Source organism: Platalea leucorodia, assembly GCF_965183815.1.
Source record: "Platalea leucorodia genome assembly, chromosome: 7".
In the NCBI taxonomy this organism is placed as follows: Eukaryota; Metazoa; Chordata; class Aves; order Pelecaniformes; family Threskiornithidae; genus Platalea; species Platalea leucorodia.
The window spans coordinates 39248885-39269759 of NC_138829.1; the positions used below are offsets into that span (position 1 = coordinate 39248885).

At 45.8% G+C, this 20875-nt stretch overlaps 1 protein-coding gene across 3 annotated transcripts in view; it reads right to left on the reverse strand.

The window, feature by feature from the left end:
* ACTN1 (actinin alpha 1) overlaps positions 1 to 20875 on the reverse strand; it is a 92099-nt gene that overhangs the window by 39792 nt on the left and 31432 nt on the right. For all 3 annotated transcript variants that reach the window (XM_082318561.1, XM_082318560.1, XM_082318559.1), the window contains exons 2-3: positions 8113 to 8227; positions 2747 to 2866 (exon numbers count right to left, since the gene is read on the reverse strand). In XM_082318561.1, coding sequence (XP_082174687.1) covers positions 2747 to 2866; positions 8113 to 8227 — 235 coding nt within the window. The remainder of the gene's footprint in view (positions 1 to 2746; positions 2867 to 8112; positions 8228 to 20875) is intronic.

Sequence of the window (20875 nt, forward strand, 5' to 3'; positions counted from 1 at the left end):
AACAAAACAAAAAAAAAAACCAAAAAAAAAAAAAGCCAGGACACTGATGGCAAATGCCATTTGTCTAATGTATACAGAGAACTACAGCTGGGCTGCAGACCCTTCACACAGGACCCTGCTGCCCAGCAGATACCCAGAGATGGAGCAAGCCACCTCGAGGTGAGGAGTGTGCTGCCCCAGCCAGTACCACCACACTGCTGCTGGATGGTGGTTTCCTCCCCTGGGAGAGAAGCCACCTGGAAAACTTCCTAGTCTAACCTGACTGAGGTATTTACAGCTCATTTTCTTGGTGCAGTGTTATGACTGCCTCATTGGATTTAACTTCTACTTTGCTGCTGCATGATGTCTTCTTGAAGTCTGAAAGTAAGCCCTTAAAATTCATGCTCCAAGAAAGTTTATAATCCCTTCCATGGACAGAGTTACTGCTGGGCTGTTCAAAGTAAAGGTGCATTTTATAGCTGATGTTTAACTTACTGTACACCAAGCACCTGGATGGACTGGGCAGAAGCCCCTGCAGCAGGTTACGTTTCCTGGTGACAAGCAGAGTGGCCTGGGCTCAGTCTGGGTGCACAGGCCGGCGCTGGGGTGGGGGAGCCCATGCTGTGATCACACTTACATGGCCGGAGCTGGCATCACAGCACGGGTCCAAGCTCTCTGTATAAAAATCAAAGCTAACCTTGGTCTAAACTTCAGTTCCGTGCTACCGTTGGTAGTACAGAAACCCATATGGGTTCACCATGTGGCTGCATGGGCACCAGGACAAAGGAGAGCCAGGAACATTTGGCAGGGGAGGTCAGGATCACTGTTCAGGCTGATATAAATCATGGCTTCCGTCACAAAATGGCACCTCACAGACTATTTCTGAACAGGATAACTGCTATGAATCCATACTGAATAACTGGGCCCTGGAGATCTTTGGCCACAGACCATTTTTCTTGCAAATGATTTCTAAGTGCTGTGAGGGTACAGTCACAGCTGATTCAGGAGCAGAGATCAAAAAAGAAAAAGCCAGTGGAAGAAGAGGAAAAGGCAAACTAGGGCCAGCGAGTGCAAAACTAGAAAGAAAAAAAAAAAAAAGGGAATAGAGCAGGGAAGATAGGTTTTATGCATGCTCTAGACTCCCAGAAGCATCCAAATATCTGTCCAAGATCCAAATAACAGCAGGAGCTGTCTTAGGGCAGAATTCCTCAGGCTCCAGGTCAAACTTCCATTTGAAAAGGGTCCCATATAGATATGGACTACTGTATCAGACACTGGATGCACCAGTCTCTTTTGTAAGGGCACAAAATGTCCTTAAACATGCATTTGTGCTATATAAACATTCCTCAGGGCCAGCAACACCCTCAGGTTGTTCCTGTGGGAAAAGCTGAGAAAACTGAAGAGAAGTTTTGCATGCAAAATATCAATATCATTCAGCCATTCCCCTCTTGTATTTTGCTCTTAAATACCAAACGCAGTAAAGAAGTGTCTGCCGTGTCCCTGCACACTAGTTTCAAGTTGTTCCAAAGTCTCCATAAAGTTGAAGCAGTACATTGAGGTAAAGGCCTCCGTAAGGGAAACATAAGCACCTGCAGCGGCTGAGGTATTCTGCCTGATCTGACGCAGAACAAGCGGACCATCGGATGGGCACATGTCTTGGAGGTGTCCTCAGGAGCATGCCTGAAAGGCCAAAACTGGGGACAGCATGCTGACACTGCTCTGACCTCCTGGGCTAAGAACAGGCAGGGCTCAGCCCTGCAGCCCCACGACTCTCCTGGAGGAGGAATGCTCACCCAGAACTGTATCACGGGCTCATTTCCTGGCTCTGTCATGAATTTCCCCGGAGAAACCACATATTTCCATCTGTAAGATGGAGATAAACTTCCCTCATTTTCTGTGGTCACTGTAAAGACAAACCTAGAAATACCACAGAAGCAGTGTCTCCACAGCAACAGTGACAACATGAGTCCATAGGCAGGACTCACACACAGGTCCAGAGCAGAGGAAAACAAGTGTCATGAAAACACCATCTGGATAAGATGACAACTTGTTAAGGTTTATAAAAGAGGAAATGATCTTACTAACCTGCAAGCCCTTCTGGGTCTCGGGTGACTATCTGCAAAACACCCACCATCTTTGCTGAAAAGACAAAAATCCTACACAACTCCCTGCTGTCTGCATGATCTGTAAGTTCATCTTGAGGGCATCCCTGGTGCTGCCCACAATAGTCTCTACACAACGATACACAGGCTTCCAGCCAGAACAGCTTTCTGGGGTGCACAACAAGAAGCCTGGAAGCCCTGAAAATTGGAGCCTCTGGGGTCCTTGACCTATGCTGGGGACTGCACTTGGCTTTGACCCGTGGAATGTCCTACAGCAATAGGGGATCTTTCCCAGCAGCTCTGCAAAAAGCTAAATACAAGCAGCTGCTATGCTTCAATTGAGACTTTTCTTCATTCGAGAAAGAAACATCCCCATTAATTTGTTTCTGCCACTGCTCAATGTTTTCCTTAACTCATGAGAACCAGGAGAAAAGCAGGAGGACCTGACCAATAAGCCCAAGTGGGAATCAGGTTTGGCAGCTTGGTGTGAAGGTGGGATTTAAATCCAGAGTAAAGGCCTAACATATCCCCTTTTTTCCTCCATGGCTTATTCTACAAGTACATGGTAGGGCTAGGGAGGCACAAAGGGAAATGACATGCAGCCGTGAGAGAAAGGCAATGGCTAAGTACAGCTTGGACCCAGACAAATCAGCTGGCTTCTTTACCTTCTGCTCCAATTGATACTAGTTTGACTCCTTTGCTGGCAATGAAATCCAAGGCCTTGTTCACGTTGGATATTTTGTGCACTCGCATTTTGCCTCTTTCAGGCTTAGCCAAACGTTCACCTAATAAGAAAAGAGAAAAAAAAAAAAGTATTAGAAAACAATTCTGAAGTCTTTCTTCCCTGGTGGGTGTTTCCCCATGCTGGTGGCTCCCCCTGCTCAGCCAGGCAGAGGGTGGACCTCCCTGCATCCTTTCTCGACAACGAATGCAGGACAGCCACACTCACTGTTAAGTATCCCCTGAAAGAATCAGGCAGAAAAGTATATTTTGGTTGCATCCCAGATAATTTAATAACAGAGGAACTGTCGGCACCGAGTCCTTTCCACAGCAGGTTTGTATCAGAGGTGAAAAGGTCCTTCAAAACCACACTGAGCTCGGCAGTGGAACTAACGTCTGTACCGTTAACCACAGATAGCGATGCCTGGAAACAGCACAAACTTCCCTCCCCCATGAAGAGAGTTGAGGAGCTCCCCTCCAGCATTTACAAAACCCAATTTACAAAGCAAATCTCTCCTTCTTGGAACTCCCTATACTCAAATATGAGGGTGATCTTGTATCTTGCCTTTTCCCCAGCCAGAATACAGACCTCCTACGTCTCTAGTCTCTTCACTGAATGGTCACAACTGCCTCTATCAGGAAATAAGATCACTTCTTTGGCAAGCAGCTTTATAACTGTAAGGACTGTCATCTCAACTCCTTTCCATTACATTTGATGTATTTCGAACTCTATGCAATGGTCTCTTACACAGTGGTATGCATTTTAAATGTTTATAATGAGGCAGAGAAAGGGAAGCAGCCTAGCTCCAAGGTAAGAGCAGGTAAATCTGACAGAAATGAGTCTTAGAGCAAATGCCAGCTCCTGACTGGAACAAAGCTGGAAGATTTGGAAAAGCACTTTCTTGTCCTTATTTATTTGAAAGAGTTGCATTAAGTGCAGTCATGCCCTTCTTGATAGGCTGCCTGTAACTGCTCACAGCTCACTTTTACTAATGCTAACCCAGCACGCAGAGTAAGCAAATCAAAGCTTGGACAGACAAGTGGACTTTTCAAAGGAACCTCTGGTAGAAATATAATTAGATGGGACATCAGGAACCACCTGTATGTGACACACAACACCAAAAAACGAGCAGAACAGCTGCTTTCAGATCACAAGCTCCAGAATACAAAAAAGATCTAAACAAAATGCAAGCAGGTTTTGCACTTTGAAAAAAAAAGTTATGAGATAATTAAAAAGAGATCAAATGGGCAAGTCTAGGCAAGTAATTACTCACCTGACCTATTCAGTTCCAAAAGTCTCCTGCTATATCTTGAACTTGAATATTTAAGTCAATGTGAGCTGACTCAAAACCTTTATTTGAGGCTTAAGGGTGAGAAAAAAAGTACTTTTTAAAGAACTCTTTTTCATGCTAAAACTGGATGGCTTGTTTCCTAACAAAGGAGCGAGGAAAAGCCAAAAAGGAGAAAAACAGATTATCTCCATAGCCATGCCCTACAAAGGCAAAAAGTCTGGAAATGAAAATCCTTTAAAAGTGTTTCAGTGATTACTGTAGGCTGGTGTCATTAGCTCTTAAGCTTAAGGATAAAACCAGATTCACTTTCAAAATGAAACACTGATGTCTGACAATTTAAGTAAAAAGATGTATTTATGGTACTACCTCCATCCTAGGATTAAAAAAAAAATCTCTTTTGCTTTAATGAAGCCTCAAGTACATGTCATGGTACCTTGCTTTCTTTTTCCATTTGGATAATGCTAGTCAATCTAAATAAAAGTGGAAGCATTTTTTGTGACAGTTTCACAATGCCATTTTTACATATAGTTTCACAATAGACTCAAGTAGACTTATGCTGCCAAACGTCAACAAATGGGTTGAGCCAGCTAAAAAATAACCACTTTCTTCAGCTGATGTGACTGTAAACTAGCCTTGCAGAAAGAAAAATAAAGACAAGAGATTAAGTTTCAGCTGGAACAGCAAGCTGATCCAATTCACCTCGTGGCCACATGATGTGCACTGCCAACACAAGGGAGAGCATCTGAACTGCTCTCCCTGGGGCTGGGGAGAGCAGGATTGCTCCCTCTGACAACAATGCGATGCTCAAGCAGTTGACGGCGATTGCAAAACTGCAGTCTCCCTCTCTCAAATACCACAATCGGATATTTGTTTTAGAATCTTCTTTTGGGGAACTTTAAAAGTCCCCAAACCCAATGGCTATTTCCTTCAGACTTGGACTTTATTACAAATTCAGATTTCCAGAGAAAAGCTTCATCTGGTTCCATGCCATACATTATTAATGACGTAGACTGTTAAAAGGGAAGCCTGCTAGAAATATGTTCTACTTTCAGCTATTTGCATCATTGCTTTATTTCTCAGTACTTCTCCCAGCTGAGACAATGAAAATGGCCTACTTGCTTCCATTCTCCGATTCTCATGTACTAGCCCAAGGCTGTACTTTAAAAGCCAAACAATGAAAGGAAGTGTTGGCATAGAAGTTGTTTACAGCAAATTTGTTTAGGAAAAATTTCAATTAGTCATTCCTTCTGTTAAGGGAAAAAAAAAAGCCTTATAACTTTATTTTAAAAGTACTAAACAGGAGCTTAGCCTTTTTCAGTCTTGTAGTATTATTTAAAAAATGACTTTGTCAGGGGAAAGAAATGCATGTGGTGAAAAAATGAAAGTGTATCTTTTGGGGCAATTTCTAGGGGGGGGGAGGCCAACCGTTACTTTCCACCACGGAGGCCAACGGGAGAGGACTCGCAATGAGGAAGTCCCAGGACTGTCCGTGGATCCTCCCCCACCGCACAGTGGCTGGGGGACCGAGGGGCTCTGGCTGGGCTGGAAGGGGACCTGTCAGCAGCACAGCTCACCACCAGAAGGTACCGGGCTGAGTAAAACTGAGGTCCTCTCCTCTTGCAGAACATCGCCGCTTCCCATACTTTGGGAATTCGCGTCGGATGGGAAAACTGCTTCCTACCTGCCCTAGCTGCCCAGCAGCAACGTGTCCACAAAGGAGGGTCTGGCTTGAAACAGGTCTCCCGCAGCCCCAGCGGCACGGTCCCTCTCCCACCCTAGGGTCTCCAGCAGCTTCCCTGGTGCAGCTTCCCTGCCCTCCTTCCATGGCAGCGTGGCGGCTGCAGAGGAGGCAGAGGGAGATAGCGCACCCTCGCTCCCACACATGCCGGGCCAGGCGGAGGAGGCACTTGGCTCCACACGGCTCTCAGCCAGCCCGGCCCAGCACTCTCATGGATGAAGGCTCTTACGGCCATCAGCCTCTGGATTAGAGGAAAAGATCAGTCTGCCACAGAGCAACCCTGCCCATGCCAAATTCCCGTCAGCAGCTCTGTGGTCCCCCAAAATATGGGAAGAGGAAGATGTGGAGTGAGCCAAGAGCTGAAAGGAAAGGCCAGAAGCTAGAACTGGAGGGGTAAGAGCCATCCGGAGACTCACTCTTTTGGCAAGCGATCAGCGGGAACTGTGGCAGGAACATACGGGCAAGCCCTTGCCAACCAGCAAGAGACTCCTTACCCCCATGCTGCTCCCAGGCTGGGCTACTGGCAGGGCCAGCAGCTGGAAGGAGGCTCCGTAAGAGGAGCGGGGCTCACAACTGGAAACAGAGTCGCCAATGACGGAAATAAAATGGGGAAAAAAACAACTGTGCTAAATTTCTCCTCTTTTGCCACTGTACCTAAGAGAACTGTGCTTCTAGCTTCTGCTGGGTCTAAGGAAAGGATGCTCAGTCCTTAGTGTGTGAAGGACCATGGCTTCTGGTGGGATGCAGCCCACAGCTGCTCCCCGTACCTTTGCCCGCTGGTCATCTAGCAGCGGGCTGCAGGCACAAAGCTGCTCTGCAGCGTATGGGGAAATGCTGTGCCCACACCACCAGTGCACTCAGAAGGAGTTAACTTCTTCCCAAACTGAAGGGGGTCTGACAGGCCTTGCCGCTGGGCTCCCAAAGGGACAACAGGAGAGGAAGAGTGGGACATGAAGCAAGGAAATTAAGCAGTGTGAGATATGAGACCCCCTGCTTTAGCACCGAGCCTCATTTGCCCTCCCCTGTTCATGCTTCTCTCCCCTATCTTCCAGGTCAGCAACTAGAAACTAAGCCATCAAGGCCCATCTGCCCCAGCTTCCAGGCTGCAGCTCCTCCTCTGCAAGGGAACATAAATACAGAAAATAAACCAATAAGACTCTGCTACCTCATTTCTTACAGGCACTGCAGACGCAATGCGCGTCCTGCAAAGCTCTGATAATGTTCTGAACTCTGATCCCTCCAAACCACGAGCATGGGCAAAACCCCTGAGGTTTTATCCTATATTCATAAATTCTGAAAAACACATATACTGACAGCATCTTTGCAGGAGCTGGCAAAAGGGAAGGGAAGGAAAGGAGGGGCAGAGTGAAGGCAGTCTGAGTGCTTCTATCATGGCAATTTTATCAGAAAACGTACCAAGAAGGTCAGGAGTGCAAGTCACTGGGTTGCTATTACTGGCTGAAAAGCTATCTAAAGAAAGTCTGTGAGCATACAACCCCAGTTTCATACATACAGTCTTAGTCCCCCTCAATGCCTCCCACAATACTTTGCTAAGGTATTTCTTTCATCAGCACATCAATGGCGATTACCGCTTATATGAAATAATCCCTGGGAGATATCTGTCAAGTAGTGGGACATTTGTGATAGGGAGTGAAAACAAATCTGACCTAACTTGTTCATGCCACTGTTTTTATTTCAGACTGGGTTTTCTGGGATTTTGCTTTTCTTTGGGATTTTTTTTTTCCCTGAAGGCTTGAGCACTGAGCTCAGATTGAAAATAGAATGGAAAAACTTCAGTCACAGCTGAAACTGAACGACACAGAAGATTTACTGGTTTGACTCCTCTCTTCCAATAACTTCTATCCTATTCCCACTGTCATGTGGCTTTGGTATGATCTGCCAGTGCAGCATTCCCACACTCTTCCCAGAGCTGCTTCGTCAGCCCTGCCAAGCAGTAAGAGCCGTTGCCTGAGCCTTCACAGGAGGCTGTGCATTCCTGACGGGCAGAGGAAAGCAGAGAGGCAGGAGAAGGAATGCAATGGGCAGCCTGCACAGGCTATGAGGCTTGGAGTACATTCCAAAAGCACATTAATGGTCACCGCTGGAGACAAGATATTCGTTAGGGAGAAATTTGCTCTGAATCACAAAGCAGCTGTTCTTATATTCCAGCAAAATCTGCAGCATTACAGCCTTTGTCCCTATTCTGCGAGAAAGGGGGAGAACAGATTTCAGAACAGAGATGCTCAGGACACTTGAGAGCACCACACAGAACCTCTCTCACCTGAAATGACTTCCAGAAGTAACATGAGTTTAAGACCATCCCTGAAATCTTCCTCTATGTTCTCAATCTGTGTCCCAGCCTTGCGGAGGTGAGAATTACACCATGCTGTAAACGTCTAAAACACAGGAAAGAAAGAAAAAAAAAAAAAAAAAAAAAAAAAAAAAAAAAAAAAAAAGAAAGCAGTCAGTAATCTTCTCAGAAGCCAAACAACAGTTCAGAACCAAAGCAGTGCTGCTAGGTACCATGACAGAGATTCAAATGCTGGTTAGGTTATCATCTTTCCACCCGCTGTCCTTGTGGAGCACAAGCATTAGTATCTAAATATCCAAAGAAGTTACAGGGTGTTCCCATGACAGAGGGAGTCTGAGAGGGACAGTCACTTCATGGCTCCAGCATGACTGATTTTCTTGGAGAGGCCCCTACGTTTTGTGTTTGGTTTAGAATACCTTGAAACTGATTTTAAGGCATGCTAAGTGCTCAGATTGCTAGGGACTCCAGTGGTGTTAGATGACACATCTTAACATAATATGAAGGAGAACAGAAAACAGCATTCCAGATCTTCTTGTCTCTAGACAGGTGCTTGAGAAAAAAAAGGATCATTCTTCTACAGCCAACTGCCTCTGGTCTACTCCATCCCCAGCAAACACTGCAGCCCTTCGACAGACACTGAAGGACAGCATACCGAGCTCTCAGCCACATAAACCACATCCCAGTAGTGTCTGTCCTGCTGCCTCCAGTCTTGCCGACTTGCTGCTAAGCAGACCTCCCTCCCCTGCCTGACTGTCCCACCTTTCCTCCCTCCTCACGTGGAGGAGTAAATGCTTTCTGAATAACGATGCTGTCACCTGTCTCAGAAGTAGCACAGGTAAAAGTAAGCATTACTTAGAGACACTACTGTCTAGCACAGTCCCAGACTCCCACTGTTTGAGAGCCTCTGGCAGAAGGATCATTGCAGCCACCTCAATGATAGAAATCACAGCCACTCTGTAATTAGTGATATTATGCACCACCACTAGAGTAATAATACGAGTTTGAAGTGCAGGAAGGATTGAGGACCAAACTACAACACAGCCAGTGGCATTCAGGCTAAACAAAACTCTTTTGGAAGGCCTTCTGACCTCAAGTGGTCAGGATAAGAGGATCTCTCATATGAGAGAAATGAATTTCACCACAGCTGATGACAAGACACATTTTCTGTGGTTGCAATCTGTTGGCCCATGTTCCGAACAATGGGCACGTGGGGCACTGATGGGGAAGAAACCATCTCCTCCAAGAGATGCGATAGGGATTATCTTAAAAGAGCACCATGTGAACGGGTCTGAAAGAGAAAAGTGCGTGCTGCCATTCGACAGTCAAAACACAAGAAGCAAATATAAAACACCTCAGACACCTCAGTGTGGCATGGTCTTAAACAGGTGAATTAAAGAGCCCAGCCTGGAGATGCAGAAGCTGTTTGACACAAAAGTAATGTTTGAAGAGTAAATGGTAGCAACCAGTTCTTTTAAGGCGGACAAGTTTGTCCAAGTGCTAATGAATGTGTTTCACATTGTTTGAACAGGACACCGAGTAAACCCTTTCCTTTGTACAAACTGATAACCCTTCAATCACTCTTTAAATAGAAGGGTGAGGTTACTAAAAAAATGAGCAGCTCCAAAAGCTCAGTGCTACCACAAGGAAAGGAGGTCTTTCTTCCCTCCCTCTCCCAGATGTGCTCCCAGAGCCAATTCAACTCACTGACCCAGCAAAGAACTGTTTACTTTCTTTGGAAAGGCTAGTTTTCTGCTCAGTTAGTGCACAGAGGCAGTTCAGCAGAGTCTAACAAGCCTCTGCAAGAGAAAATTGGGCATACATGGGCCAAGCAGGAGGGTGGAGTGGACCACAGCAGTCATGCCATCTTAGGCTGTTGGGGAACCGCAACAGAAACGACTCAGCTGATACTGAAGCACGGCATGCCAAAAATTTAGAAATGCTTCACCACTGCTTACACTACGCACAGGATTTCAAAAGAAAAATTACCCCAAATGGCAAAGAGCAACAGGGCTTGCTCTTATTTGTCTGGAAGCTGGGCTTTCTTGACTAACCTGCTCACATTCGTGCTTACACGACTACAAATAACGTAGCAGAATCTTTCCTTGGAAAAAGCATTGCTCAACAGCTGCCGAGCTTCCCACTGCTGCGTTCTGGCCTTGCTCCGCACCGGGGCTGTGGGATGGAGCAGGATAACAGCGCAGCTGTAAATACTTTCATGGCAATGGCCCTTTGGACGGATGCATGTATTGTGAAAGTCTGGGATCTCTTTTTTCAAGATGGCCTGGTTTCCTTCCAGATTTGGACGCTTTAAAAAAAGAGTAAGTCATTAAGCACCTTTTATTGCTTTTTATTGTTATTCCCCTGAGAAATAAAAGTGTGGTTTTTTTTTTTTTTTTCAAATAAGAGCAGGTTTATTTGAAAATGGGCCCTGTATCCTGAAGTACATCCTTTTGGCACTACTTTTTTCATTCCACTGCCTGCGCTGTATTATGTGAGATGAGATGAATTTATTTGGCTCCCTTTTGCAGCCAGGCTCCTACACTCCTCCAGAGGGGCAAATGAGAGCAGAGATGCTTTCAAACGCTACATTATCACCACATCTCAAAGTATGACAGCAAGTTATGTCAGGAAGGTTGTGGATGCCCATGAACCTCCTTCTCAAATTTGGAAAGCAGACAAAGCGAGACACCCAGAGTTAGTGACCGGCCCTGGGTCACATTACAAAATCCGTGTTGAACTGAGAAGGAAGCCCGAGATCTAACTCACAGGCCATCAGACTGCACTTTTATTTCTTGTATGACTTCTCTGAAGACATTTGAGTTTTGTTTTCCATCAGCCCAAAGCAGATCAGGAAGTTCTGCTATAAATCATGGATAATCCTGGAATAGCTCAACTGGGCATCTCTTCACACATTTTGAGGATGGAAGAGGGTGACTGGGTCTACATTTCTAAGAAACACAGATGAAATTAAAAGCAAACCACAAATCTTCTAAACTTTGCATTATTATGAAGCCTGGCAGGTTAACAAGATCAGTGAGAGTATTTTTATTGCTGCAAGAGTCACCTAGGGCTTGGTGGAAAAGCAAGTCCCAGAGCCAGCACTCCAACTTCTCTGCTGGAGCTATCTCCACCACATTACGGCCTCAGCCAAGCTGAAGTGAGACAACTCTGCAAAGTGTTGGCATTAGCCACCAGTGGCAGAGCTGACACCTCAGCTCCTCAAGGACACAGACCATGAAGGGTTAAAAGAAAGAGCACACGCAGTTTCCACTAGACAACTCCCAGATGTGCAGACATTTTCTCAAAGGCACCCTTCAGGTCCTACATGAACTCCAATAAGTGTAATACCACAAGCAGTACAACAGTGTATGGGAACAGCAACAACCAGCAGCCCAGTGTGGATGCATTAGGCCATTTTACAAGAAAGCAGGATTATGAATGCTTTTAATAATTGGAATAGGATTCAGAAACTATATTCTTCACAGACCAACCAATCCATCAAAACATAATAATCAGGAAAAAGCTTTATGTTGCATTTGCAACATATACTGCACAGGAGTAAAATATTTTCTTACTTCAGAGTAGTAAATTGGAAGATTTGACAGGCAGATAGAAGAAGGCTGAAGAAATGTGGCAGAAAAGTCGGGGGGAGCAAGAGAAGAAGGGAGAGCTGAAATTTTTCTGTCCACTGGGTCTTGCAATCCTGGCAGTCTTGTTTGGAGCCATTTTTACTGACTTGGCTTCACGTATCTGCACAGGATCCTTTTTGTTATTCTAGGAAACCTACTGAAACCACCCACTCGCCCCATCCACCTTCTGGGCAACGCAGCCGCTCCTCCCCATGCCCTGAGTCACAGCTAGTGGTGGCAACTGGCTCAGGGTGGCCGGTGAGCCCTGCTGTGCTGCCTGCCACCAGCAAACAAGCTTTTGAAAGTGGAAAGGGCTGCCGAGAGCAGCCAGCCATCTTTCTGGTGCAGGCCCAGCCCTGGGAGCAGCCAGACAAAAAAAAACCCAAAACACCTGTGTTTGCTGGGGTGAGGCAAGGCACCCCAGTTCGGAGGGCAGAAAGGCACTGCCAGGCGGGAAGCACCATCTTCTCAGTCGTGAGCTCAAACCACTGCTCTGAGGCAGCAGATGTGCTTCCTTGCTGCCTGCAGACACAGAAGCCTGGAGATTATTCTCCCACTTACCTCTAACTCCCTGTCCCAAAGACGAGGAAACAAATACTCTGTTAATCTTGAGGCTTACGGAAATTTCACAGAGCTGGAAAACTACTTACTGTTAAATAATAGCACAAAAACATACCATCAACTGGATTTTCTTCATACAAATCTCACACCATAAATGTTCTATGGTAACTGCACAAGAGGTGCAAACAGAGCTGTGTTTCTTGGCCCTTGGATTTTTTCATATATTGTACCCTTAATTTCATTTTTGGACACAACAGATTGCCAGGACCCCGCTGCAGGTCTGCCTCTTGTTCGGTGTTCACAACGGAGGATGCCTGATGCATGTGTGTTTGCATGTACACGCATGCATTTCTCATCACTGCTCTCTGCGTCCCCTGCTCCCATCTAGCTATGATTTGTAGCTTCCTTTCTTTACACCCCAGCTTCATCAGCAAGATCCCTGACACTGAGATCAACTCTTTCTATTTGTGTGCTGGGTGCTGTATGAACAATAGGACCTTCATATTCTACCACAATATAACCTGTCAGATAATAAAAAGAATAACAAATGTTACTAAAAGCAAGCAAATATGATTAACTGTTCTTTTGCCTCAGCAGTAATGCTGGGGAACCTCTACAAGCCTCCCCACATACCTATTTTAACAGGCACGCACACCCTTCTTCTGATACAACATGAAAAGTCCCTGCTTCTTCAGAGTTCACTGTATTAACCCTTGCCCAGGCATGAGTTAACTAAAAACAACAGCCAGGTGATGGCTGGAGGTCCTGCAGCCAAAGCTCTAAAGAGATACCATCTTCAGCTAGCTCCTTCCAGGTATCTCCCAGTCCTGCCAACTGCAAACCTACCTTTGGTTCTCCCTGTATTACACGTGCATGCACACACGCGCTCTCTGGTACTCTTTGCACTTCCCAAACTTTTGCTTTTGTTCCTGAAAGCCAATAACCTTTCCTCTTCACCCTGTCCTTTCCAAATTCAGTACCTTTCTGGTACCAAAGTGGTTCAGGCAACGTTCGTGAAACCTGGGGAAGCAGGACAGTAAGTCAACATTTTTAAGTTTAAAGAACACTTCTGCCTGGAAAGCAGCAGTGCCGTGACACCACTGAGAGAGGATCCAGAGAGCAGAGAGCTCTTTGCTGCAAAAAACCAGTCATAAGGCACTTCAGCCACTGAGCAATTTTAGCAATGTAAATGTCGAAGCTACCATAACCACATAAATGACAGATATTAAAAAAAAAATAAATGGGCAGTTTTATCTCTTTGTGGCTGGGACAGTGACATTCCAGCTTTATCTGACCTTTCCAGATGCTCTTTACTTCTCTCCTTGCTAAATCACTCTTCCATGCAGCCCTGCTTTCCATGGGTGAGTGTAAACTTTCTGACACAGCCAAGAGGCTGCCATATTTGTGTAACAGCTCCGGAGAAGCTGTAACTGAGCCAGACCAGGGCTGCTTGCCTCCTTTCTGATAGGAGAAAGGTCTGGCTTAAGCAACCAAAGAAAGAATTCACTGGAGCACTGCCTCTCCAGAACACCACCACCATGCTCAAAGGGAAGCAGTGTTCACAGCCACCAAGGCACCCTCCTTCCTTGTGTTTATGCTGAGGGATGAATTTTAAGCAAGTATTTCAACACAGCTCTGCTGTCGAGATTTGTCCACAAAGGTTTGGCTCCTGTTAAGATGGGGATGGAGCTGCTAGCACACAAATCTCAGCCTAGTAGCACAGTTTTACACTGTCTGCACATGTGCTCTGCAAAGTGAGGCTGAAAGCTATAGGTGCTAGCCCAGGCTTTCTTCTAGTGTTGTAGGGGAAATGACTGGAAGACTCCTTTTTCAGTCACCAGAAAAGAAAGCAAGATATTCAAACAATGCATCATGCACAGCAGGAAAACAAAATCAATTTACCCAGCTTCAAGTGCTGCTCTTCTGCTAGTTGTGTGTTCAGAGGAGTGCATCTGGGCTTCTGACTGCACAGCCAGGCTGCATTCCCTGCCTGGCCTGAAAGGAAGCTCTCTGTGGCGCCTGCTTACTACAACGCCATACATTACAGGACTGCTGAGACAGATCTGCTAATTCTTGCAACAAATTCTACAGCTGATTCCATGCTGCAAGGAATTTTATTCAAATGAAATTATCTGGAACAACGACTGAGGCACTCAGCTAATAACAACTAATAGTTTATTAAGAGCAGGCAGAAAACTGCTGCACAGATGGCTTTTTTAAGCAACAGAATTACTAATAAAGCAGTTCCAGCTGCCCCAAAATGGGATCCTTTCCACCTTGGTAGTCTGGGAGCTGAATACACTGTATCAAGTAAGGAGGATGCTAAGCCACAGTCACCACAAATCTCTCTCTCTTGCTCTTTGAACAGACAGACTAGGCCATCATTAGCTTATTGGACTGAAAGCCTGGTTAGGCCATGAAACAAATCTCAACCATCCAGTCCAAGTTTCCCTGCAGTCAGCACTAATTCATTACCAGCATTAACCCCCAGGGCCTCATGTGATTTTCCCCTTCCTGGTGCTATTGCTCTCTGACAGTTTCTGCAGCAGCCCCTTCTCCGAATCCTCCTTTCAAACCTTAAAGCACTTGGAAGAATTGCTGGGGTCTCGTGGGTGGCTGCTTGTCACCCTCCCCACACTCAACACAGACTCAAAAGACAGACTTGGTTGCAGCTTCTTTTCCTGCCCAAGGCTGTGGTATAAGCTGACAAGGAGGTGCTCAGTTAATTAGGGAATAACTACAAAGTAATCCTGGATCCTGTCAACACCTTGGCACAAGAAAGTCCATGGCTGGACAAGACAGATCACACAGTGAAGAAAGCTGCATATTGAAAGGGCCCTTCATGAAGTATAACTGTGATGAGATAAGCCAAAACACAGTCTCCTGGCCCACTGAATGGTTTCTGTGCCCACAGGCTGCAAGTGACAGAAGCTTCATGTGCATATATATTAGTGATTTTCAGCTGCGATGAAGGAAGTGCAGCCCTACAGCCCTCACCCCTGTATGCTACACCTCTTGGTTTACTCCTTGGTGTACTTAGACATCTGCTAGGATGCCCCAAAATACTCACAAATGGCTGTCCTCTCCCCGCAGAGAAACTCTAGGGATTGGAGATCCTCTACACAAACCTCATAGCAAGTCCAGGGAGCCACCCAAAGCACCTTTTGTTTGAACTTGAATTAAGAGATCAGCCACCGTTTGCCATACCCACTTCCTCTTCTAACCTTAAATACCTCCACTACACCTTGCTCTGCATTTGAAGCCACCTAACAATTTTGAAAAGAAGAAAGGCATTTGATAAATCCTTTCAGCATTTACTCTCCGAGCCCAAAGGGGTGGTTCAAAAAGCTTGGTTTCTGTTGAAGAGTTACACTATCAGCAGCTGACCTCTAAAGAATTACAGGTATGATGGTCAATGAGACCAATGCTGCACAGTGAAGAGCTTTGCTTTCCAATGGAGTTGGCCAATTCTCAATTTAATTGCAGCCACTGAGTTCCAAGTGCGGCTGAAAGGCAAAATATAGCCCACTCTGCTTCTGAAGTACTACGTCCTGAAAACGGGAGGTATCATTACACTGCACTGTGTGTTACTAGTATCCACCTAAAGAACCCTTTAGTGGCTGCATAAGGAATTACTGAGGGTGAAAAGGAAAACTGTAAGTTTACTTGCATTTCCCAGCTCCGGGGCACAGCCCCTGCAACTTGGAAACACAGAGCTCAGTCTCTTAGCCACTTCCCAAAACCCATCTCTGCAGCTCAGGATGAGAACACCACTACAGCAGTAAGAGCCCCAGCCCTAGCTGTAACTGCATAAGCCAGGCTGGATCCCACTGGGAACGTGAAGTTCACCACCAAAGTCCTTGTCCAGAGGAGCTAGGAACCATTGCACAGGGAAAATAACCCCCCCGACAATCAATTAATCCTTTTGGACGATGGCAATGAATCAGCACATCACTTGCAAGAAGCGCAAGTGAATTCAGTGTAGGAGTTTTCATTTTTGCTCAGTGGAATACAGTTCTCAGTGTCTTGCACAATTTTTAATTCTCCTCTCCTGGAAGACAGAATGGAGGAAAAAAAAAAAAAAAAAAAGCCAGAGTCCCTTCCACACTGGCTTTCCACTGGCGTGGTATTAACTGCTTTGGAGTCAGAACAATCCCTTGTATTAGTTTACAACAGGCTAAAGTGTCGAGGGCAGAAATCTCAATCCAGCACACTTCCCGTCCAACACAGGGTGAATATTTGTTCTTCTCTACATTTGTGCCTCTGGAGCTTTAACTCCATTTCTGCTACACAGCTGCACCATTTCAGGAAGAATCAGCTTCTGGCATTTGAAAGCTACTGACCATTAAATCAATGAGTCGGCTGGCATTTCAAACCAGTAAAGTACAAGCTCTCTTTATCCTAGAGTTACCAGGGAGCACTAATAGCTATGAACTTACAAGAAGTCTTCAGACATGCAAAAACCATGCAAAAAAACTGTACAAGGAGATCAACTGGCTAGAAGTATGGTCTTTTAGAGTTTATTGTGAAGCTCAGACTAGCAAGACTGTTCCTTATGCTCTCCTCTCTCCTATGAAATCAGCTCATAAATGTCAACTTGCTTCAAGCTCTCTCATAACAAAAATTAAACAGAGCTTGTCTCTGCACTTTATGTGCTGAGCTTCCCAAATGCTTTATAGCATTTGAAGACATACTGGAAGAAATCATTTTGCTGAGCACTAAGATGCAACTCTTCATGGACTGAAAAGTGGTTACAAACCACTGAAAGCAAGAACGTTCGATGCATGGAGGCTGAACTCCAGCTGTCCAGCACACCAGAATGAAAACCATGAAAACCTTCATGAGCAGCCTTACGTGTCTGATGGCAGGCCTGCACTTTACATCTCCCTGCCCAGCCAAACTCTCTCGGAGGGTTTATCCAGACCCAGTACTGATTTCATGGTGAGGTGTCACTCACTTGGTCCCAGGAAAAGGCTGGGGGGGGGAAGACAGCGAACGCCTGGCACTGTAACACAAATCAGGACACATGGATCCGCCCCAGTCATGGCTTGTTTGAGAGCATGGGGGAAGGGTGTGGGACTTCTTTCAACTGGAAACAAGGCAGCGAACCACCCTCCCTCCGGTGGATTCGCATTGCTCCAAAGGCAGATGCAAATGCAACTCTCGTGCTAAGATTTGTCTTGTGCTTCTGCTCTGATGGGGCAGGGGGGAGCTATCCGTTTATGCTAAGTCCACGAAGCCAGCAGTGCAGGAGCTGGTCTGGATGAAAGCCCTTCTGCAGCGTAGGTTCAGAGATATTTGGGACCACCCAGAGCCCTGGGAGGTTCAGGGACATTTGGGACCACCCAGAGCCCTCATGTCCATTTCACATGCTGCTGCCCTAAGGGGCTGCTTCCTCCAGCTTCCTGGGAGGATTCACAGGTGTTGCTTTTTCTGTGGCTCTTCTTCAGCTGTTTACTTTGCTGATGAAGGGGAAGGGAGAAAGAGGAAGTTACAGCTTCATTTATCCAGGCTTTCTAAATACAGAGCTAAGTAAACAGGTTGAATAATTGAAACAACTTAATGTATTTGCCCACTGCTCTGTATGGATGCTGCAAAATTAGCACAAAGCCTTGCTCCGGGCTTTTCACACTGCGCAACTTTAGTGACTCTACAGCTCTGGAAGGCAGAAAAAACTTTAAATGATCTGGTTTTCTAAGGGACGATGGCAAGTGTTTTGGCTAAAAGAACCTATAGCTGCATTTCTAGTGAGAAAGGGACTCCAAAGCAGTGTTTGGCATGAAGCGTGAGAGCTCCCTGACAAAGGGCAAGGAATCAGAAAGGATACCTGTATCCAAAAGAGTTTCTGAAGGTTACATGGCATGGATGTACTGTGTATTTGGGCTTCACTCCCATCACTGGTGACACAAACTCTTAGCTAAAATGTACAGGAAGAAAATAGACTTTTGGATACACTTGTCCCCTTGGCCATCATCACTGACCCTGGGTTAATGTCCTGTCAAGCTCATTTGCAGCTGTGAAATGCATCACACTCAGCTCAAGAGGATTCTCCTTTTGAACAAGGTCTGCAATTGTTAAGATCATTCACTTGATATGGGATTTTCCAAAATTAAGAAAACAACTCCTGGGACAAGATGACTGTGATGCACACGTACTACCAAAGAAGTAAGGGCCACGAAGATCAGTAGGGACCTTACCGTGCTAGGGACTACAGACACAGGGTGAAAAGCTGCTCTGTGCTCCAAAGCACTTTCAATGTGAGACTCAGAGATGAGGGTGGAGACAGTGCATCTCCGAACAACGAGGCAGCATTAGTCACAGTGCTTGGCAGTGGTCTCCGCGCACCCACAACCTACCTCTTGTCACGTTCTTTACCAAGATCATAGTAAACTAAAGAGAGATTTAATCCAAAAAACAGACTGACCCTATCTGAGAAGTCTACAAACAGCTCACAATGCCAACAAGCTACGTAACTGCGTCTGAACAGCAGCCTCCTATGCAAGACTGCAGGGCTGACTCCCTCACACTCTCCAATGTTTGGTGCCATCATGCTATGTTTTGGTGCTATCACCTTGTTCTCAAAAGCTACATCCTGCTGCCACAGTGCAATTTGCTCTTGCTTGGTCTGTGCAGTTGGTGCTGGCAGCCTAATTGGAGGGGAAACAACTAAACTGCGGTTGTCTATAGCAGATTACTCCTAAGCAAGAGACGCAGCACAAACAAGCACGAGAAAGCATTTGTTTGAAAATGTAATGAGCAGACATGTGGCATCAGGGGCTGATAGAGGTGAGAGCTGACATCTCACAGCAGAGAGATAAGAAGAATGGGAGAGATGACATGGGGCCTTGAAAACAAAGACAGGTACCTCATATTTAACAAGGTGAAGAAAGGGGTGCTGCTGGAGAGACATGAACTGAGAGGCATGTTTATTAGTGATGGGTGACAAAAATTATTGCTGCAGCTGTTTGGGTGAGCGTGATTGGATTGCTTCATGGAGGTCAGAAAAAAAAGGATGTTGCCGTTACTCAGACATAAGATAATTGAGAGCCCGTGTGGGAGCTGTACGGGAGATCCATCAGCCATTCTGGAGGGAAATGAAATGTCGGGTCAGAGTAGGGAATGTCACATCTATTGTTAGATGAAAGGATTTAACTGATCTGGATGTAGGCAAGACACTGAATGTTTACATAAAAACACAGCGAAAAAAGTCCCACCACTAACCCACGTAAGCAGTAAATGTCTTCTAAAAGGCAAAATACAGAACTGAGCCTCGGGAACTCTGAACAGGGACCACGCCGGCACCCCCTCTCCTTCCCACCTCTACCCCTGTGGCACAGACTAACAGACAGACTGTGAAAAGGTGGAGCTGCTCCTCCATCTACCCCTAAGTAGACGTGCGCCTTTCATTCACACACACAGAGCAGCAGGAGTTGTCACTTTTTAATGCTGTTAACTCTGTGAAGCCAGCACAGATAATTGGGATGGTGCAGAGATCTGCACCTTCTCATGTATGAAGAGAAGTAGCTCCTTACTGTGGTACAAGCTTGCCAGTGTGTTCACTACGTGTCTCATTGAACCTGCAGGCGTTCAACAGTGCCCAGACAAGCAGCATCAGGATGATCAGATCCTCACTGAATTACTGGGAGTTGACCACAGGCATCTCTCCTCCCAGGCTGTAACTCTTAGGTGGGCACACACGCTTGCACAGCTGTAGGTTCAACAGTGTTTTCACTTATAGTTTAAATACCCAGCACATGAAACAGCTAGGAACAACACAAATTCATATATGTATCAGTGTCTGTGTGTCCTGTGGTTGTGAGGAAGAGTATTTATTAAGGTAACGGTCATATTTAAAATTGAATTGCATCGTGACTTATTTTTAATTGGATACCGAAAGTGCTAAAGCTACTGTGGGTGGTGAGATTATGAAGATGGTCTTTTCTGGGATCTTAAGACATATTCCTTGCTGAGGCATGAATGTGTCATCTAAGAGCTAAGATAAAACAGGATTTAAACTGTCTACACGAGCACTGAGTAGCAAACTATTTCTCAGTGTGCATCACAGCCCAAGGAGTGGTCTAATTAGCAAGCATCCTCATGGGCCCTAAGGCATCTGCATGCCACTGCAAGTTTCTAACACCACCATACCACCACATGCACTGCAAGTGATGGGATCTCGTATCTTCACCCAGCATATATAGCCCTGACTGGTACTGAGGTGTGCTTTGAGGGATCCATGCCAAGTCTGTGGCTACACCTGGACAGCACAGTGACAAACAGCATAGAGGTGTCCGAGTACCTGAGCCAAGGTACCAGAAACGGTGGTGGTAGGAAAACACAGCTTGGCAAGGGCTATGCAATGCAGGAGCTGTACCAGGGTCGAGGGCACAGCCCTATGTAGCAAGCATAGGAACTGAGGCTCAGTACTGCAGCGGAGCAAAGAAGCAGGGGAGGTCAGGTCAGGTCTTCCCAGCATGTGTGTTCAGATCAGGATAGAGATCTTAAAGCAAAGTAAGAAAAAAAGGCAGTGGAAGATTAAAAAT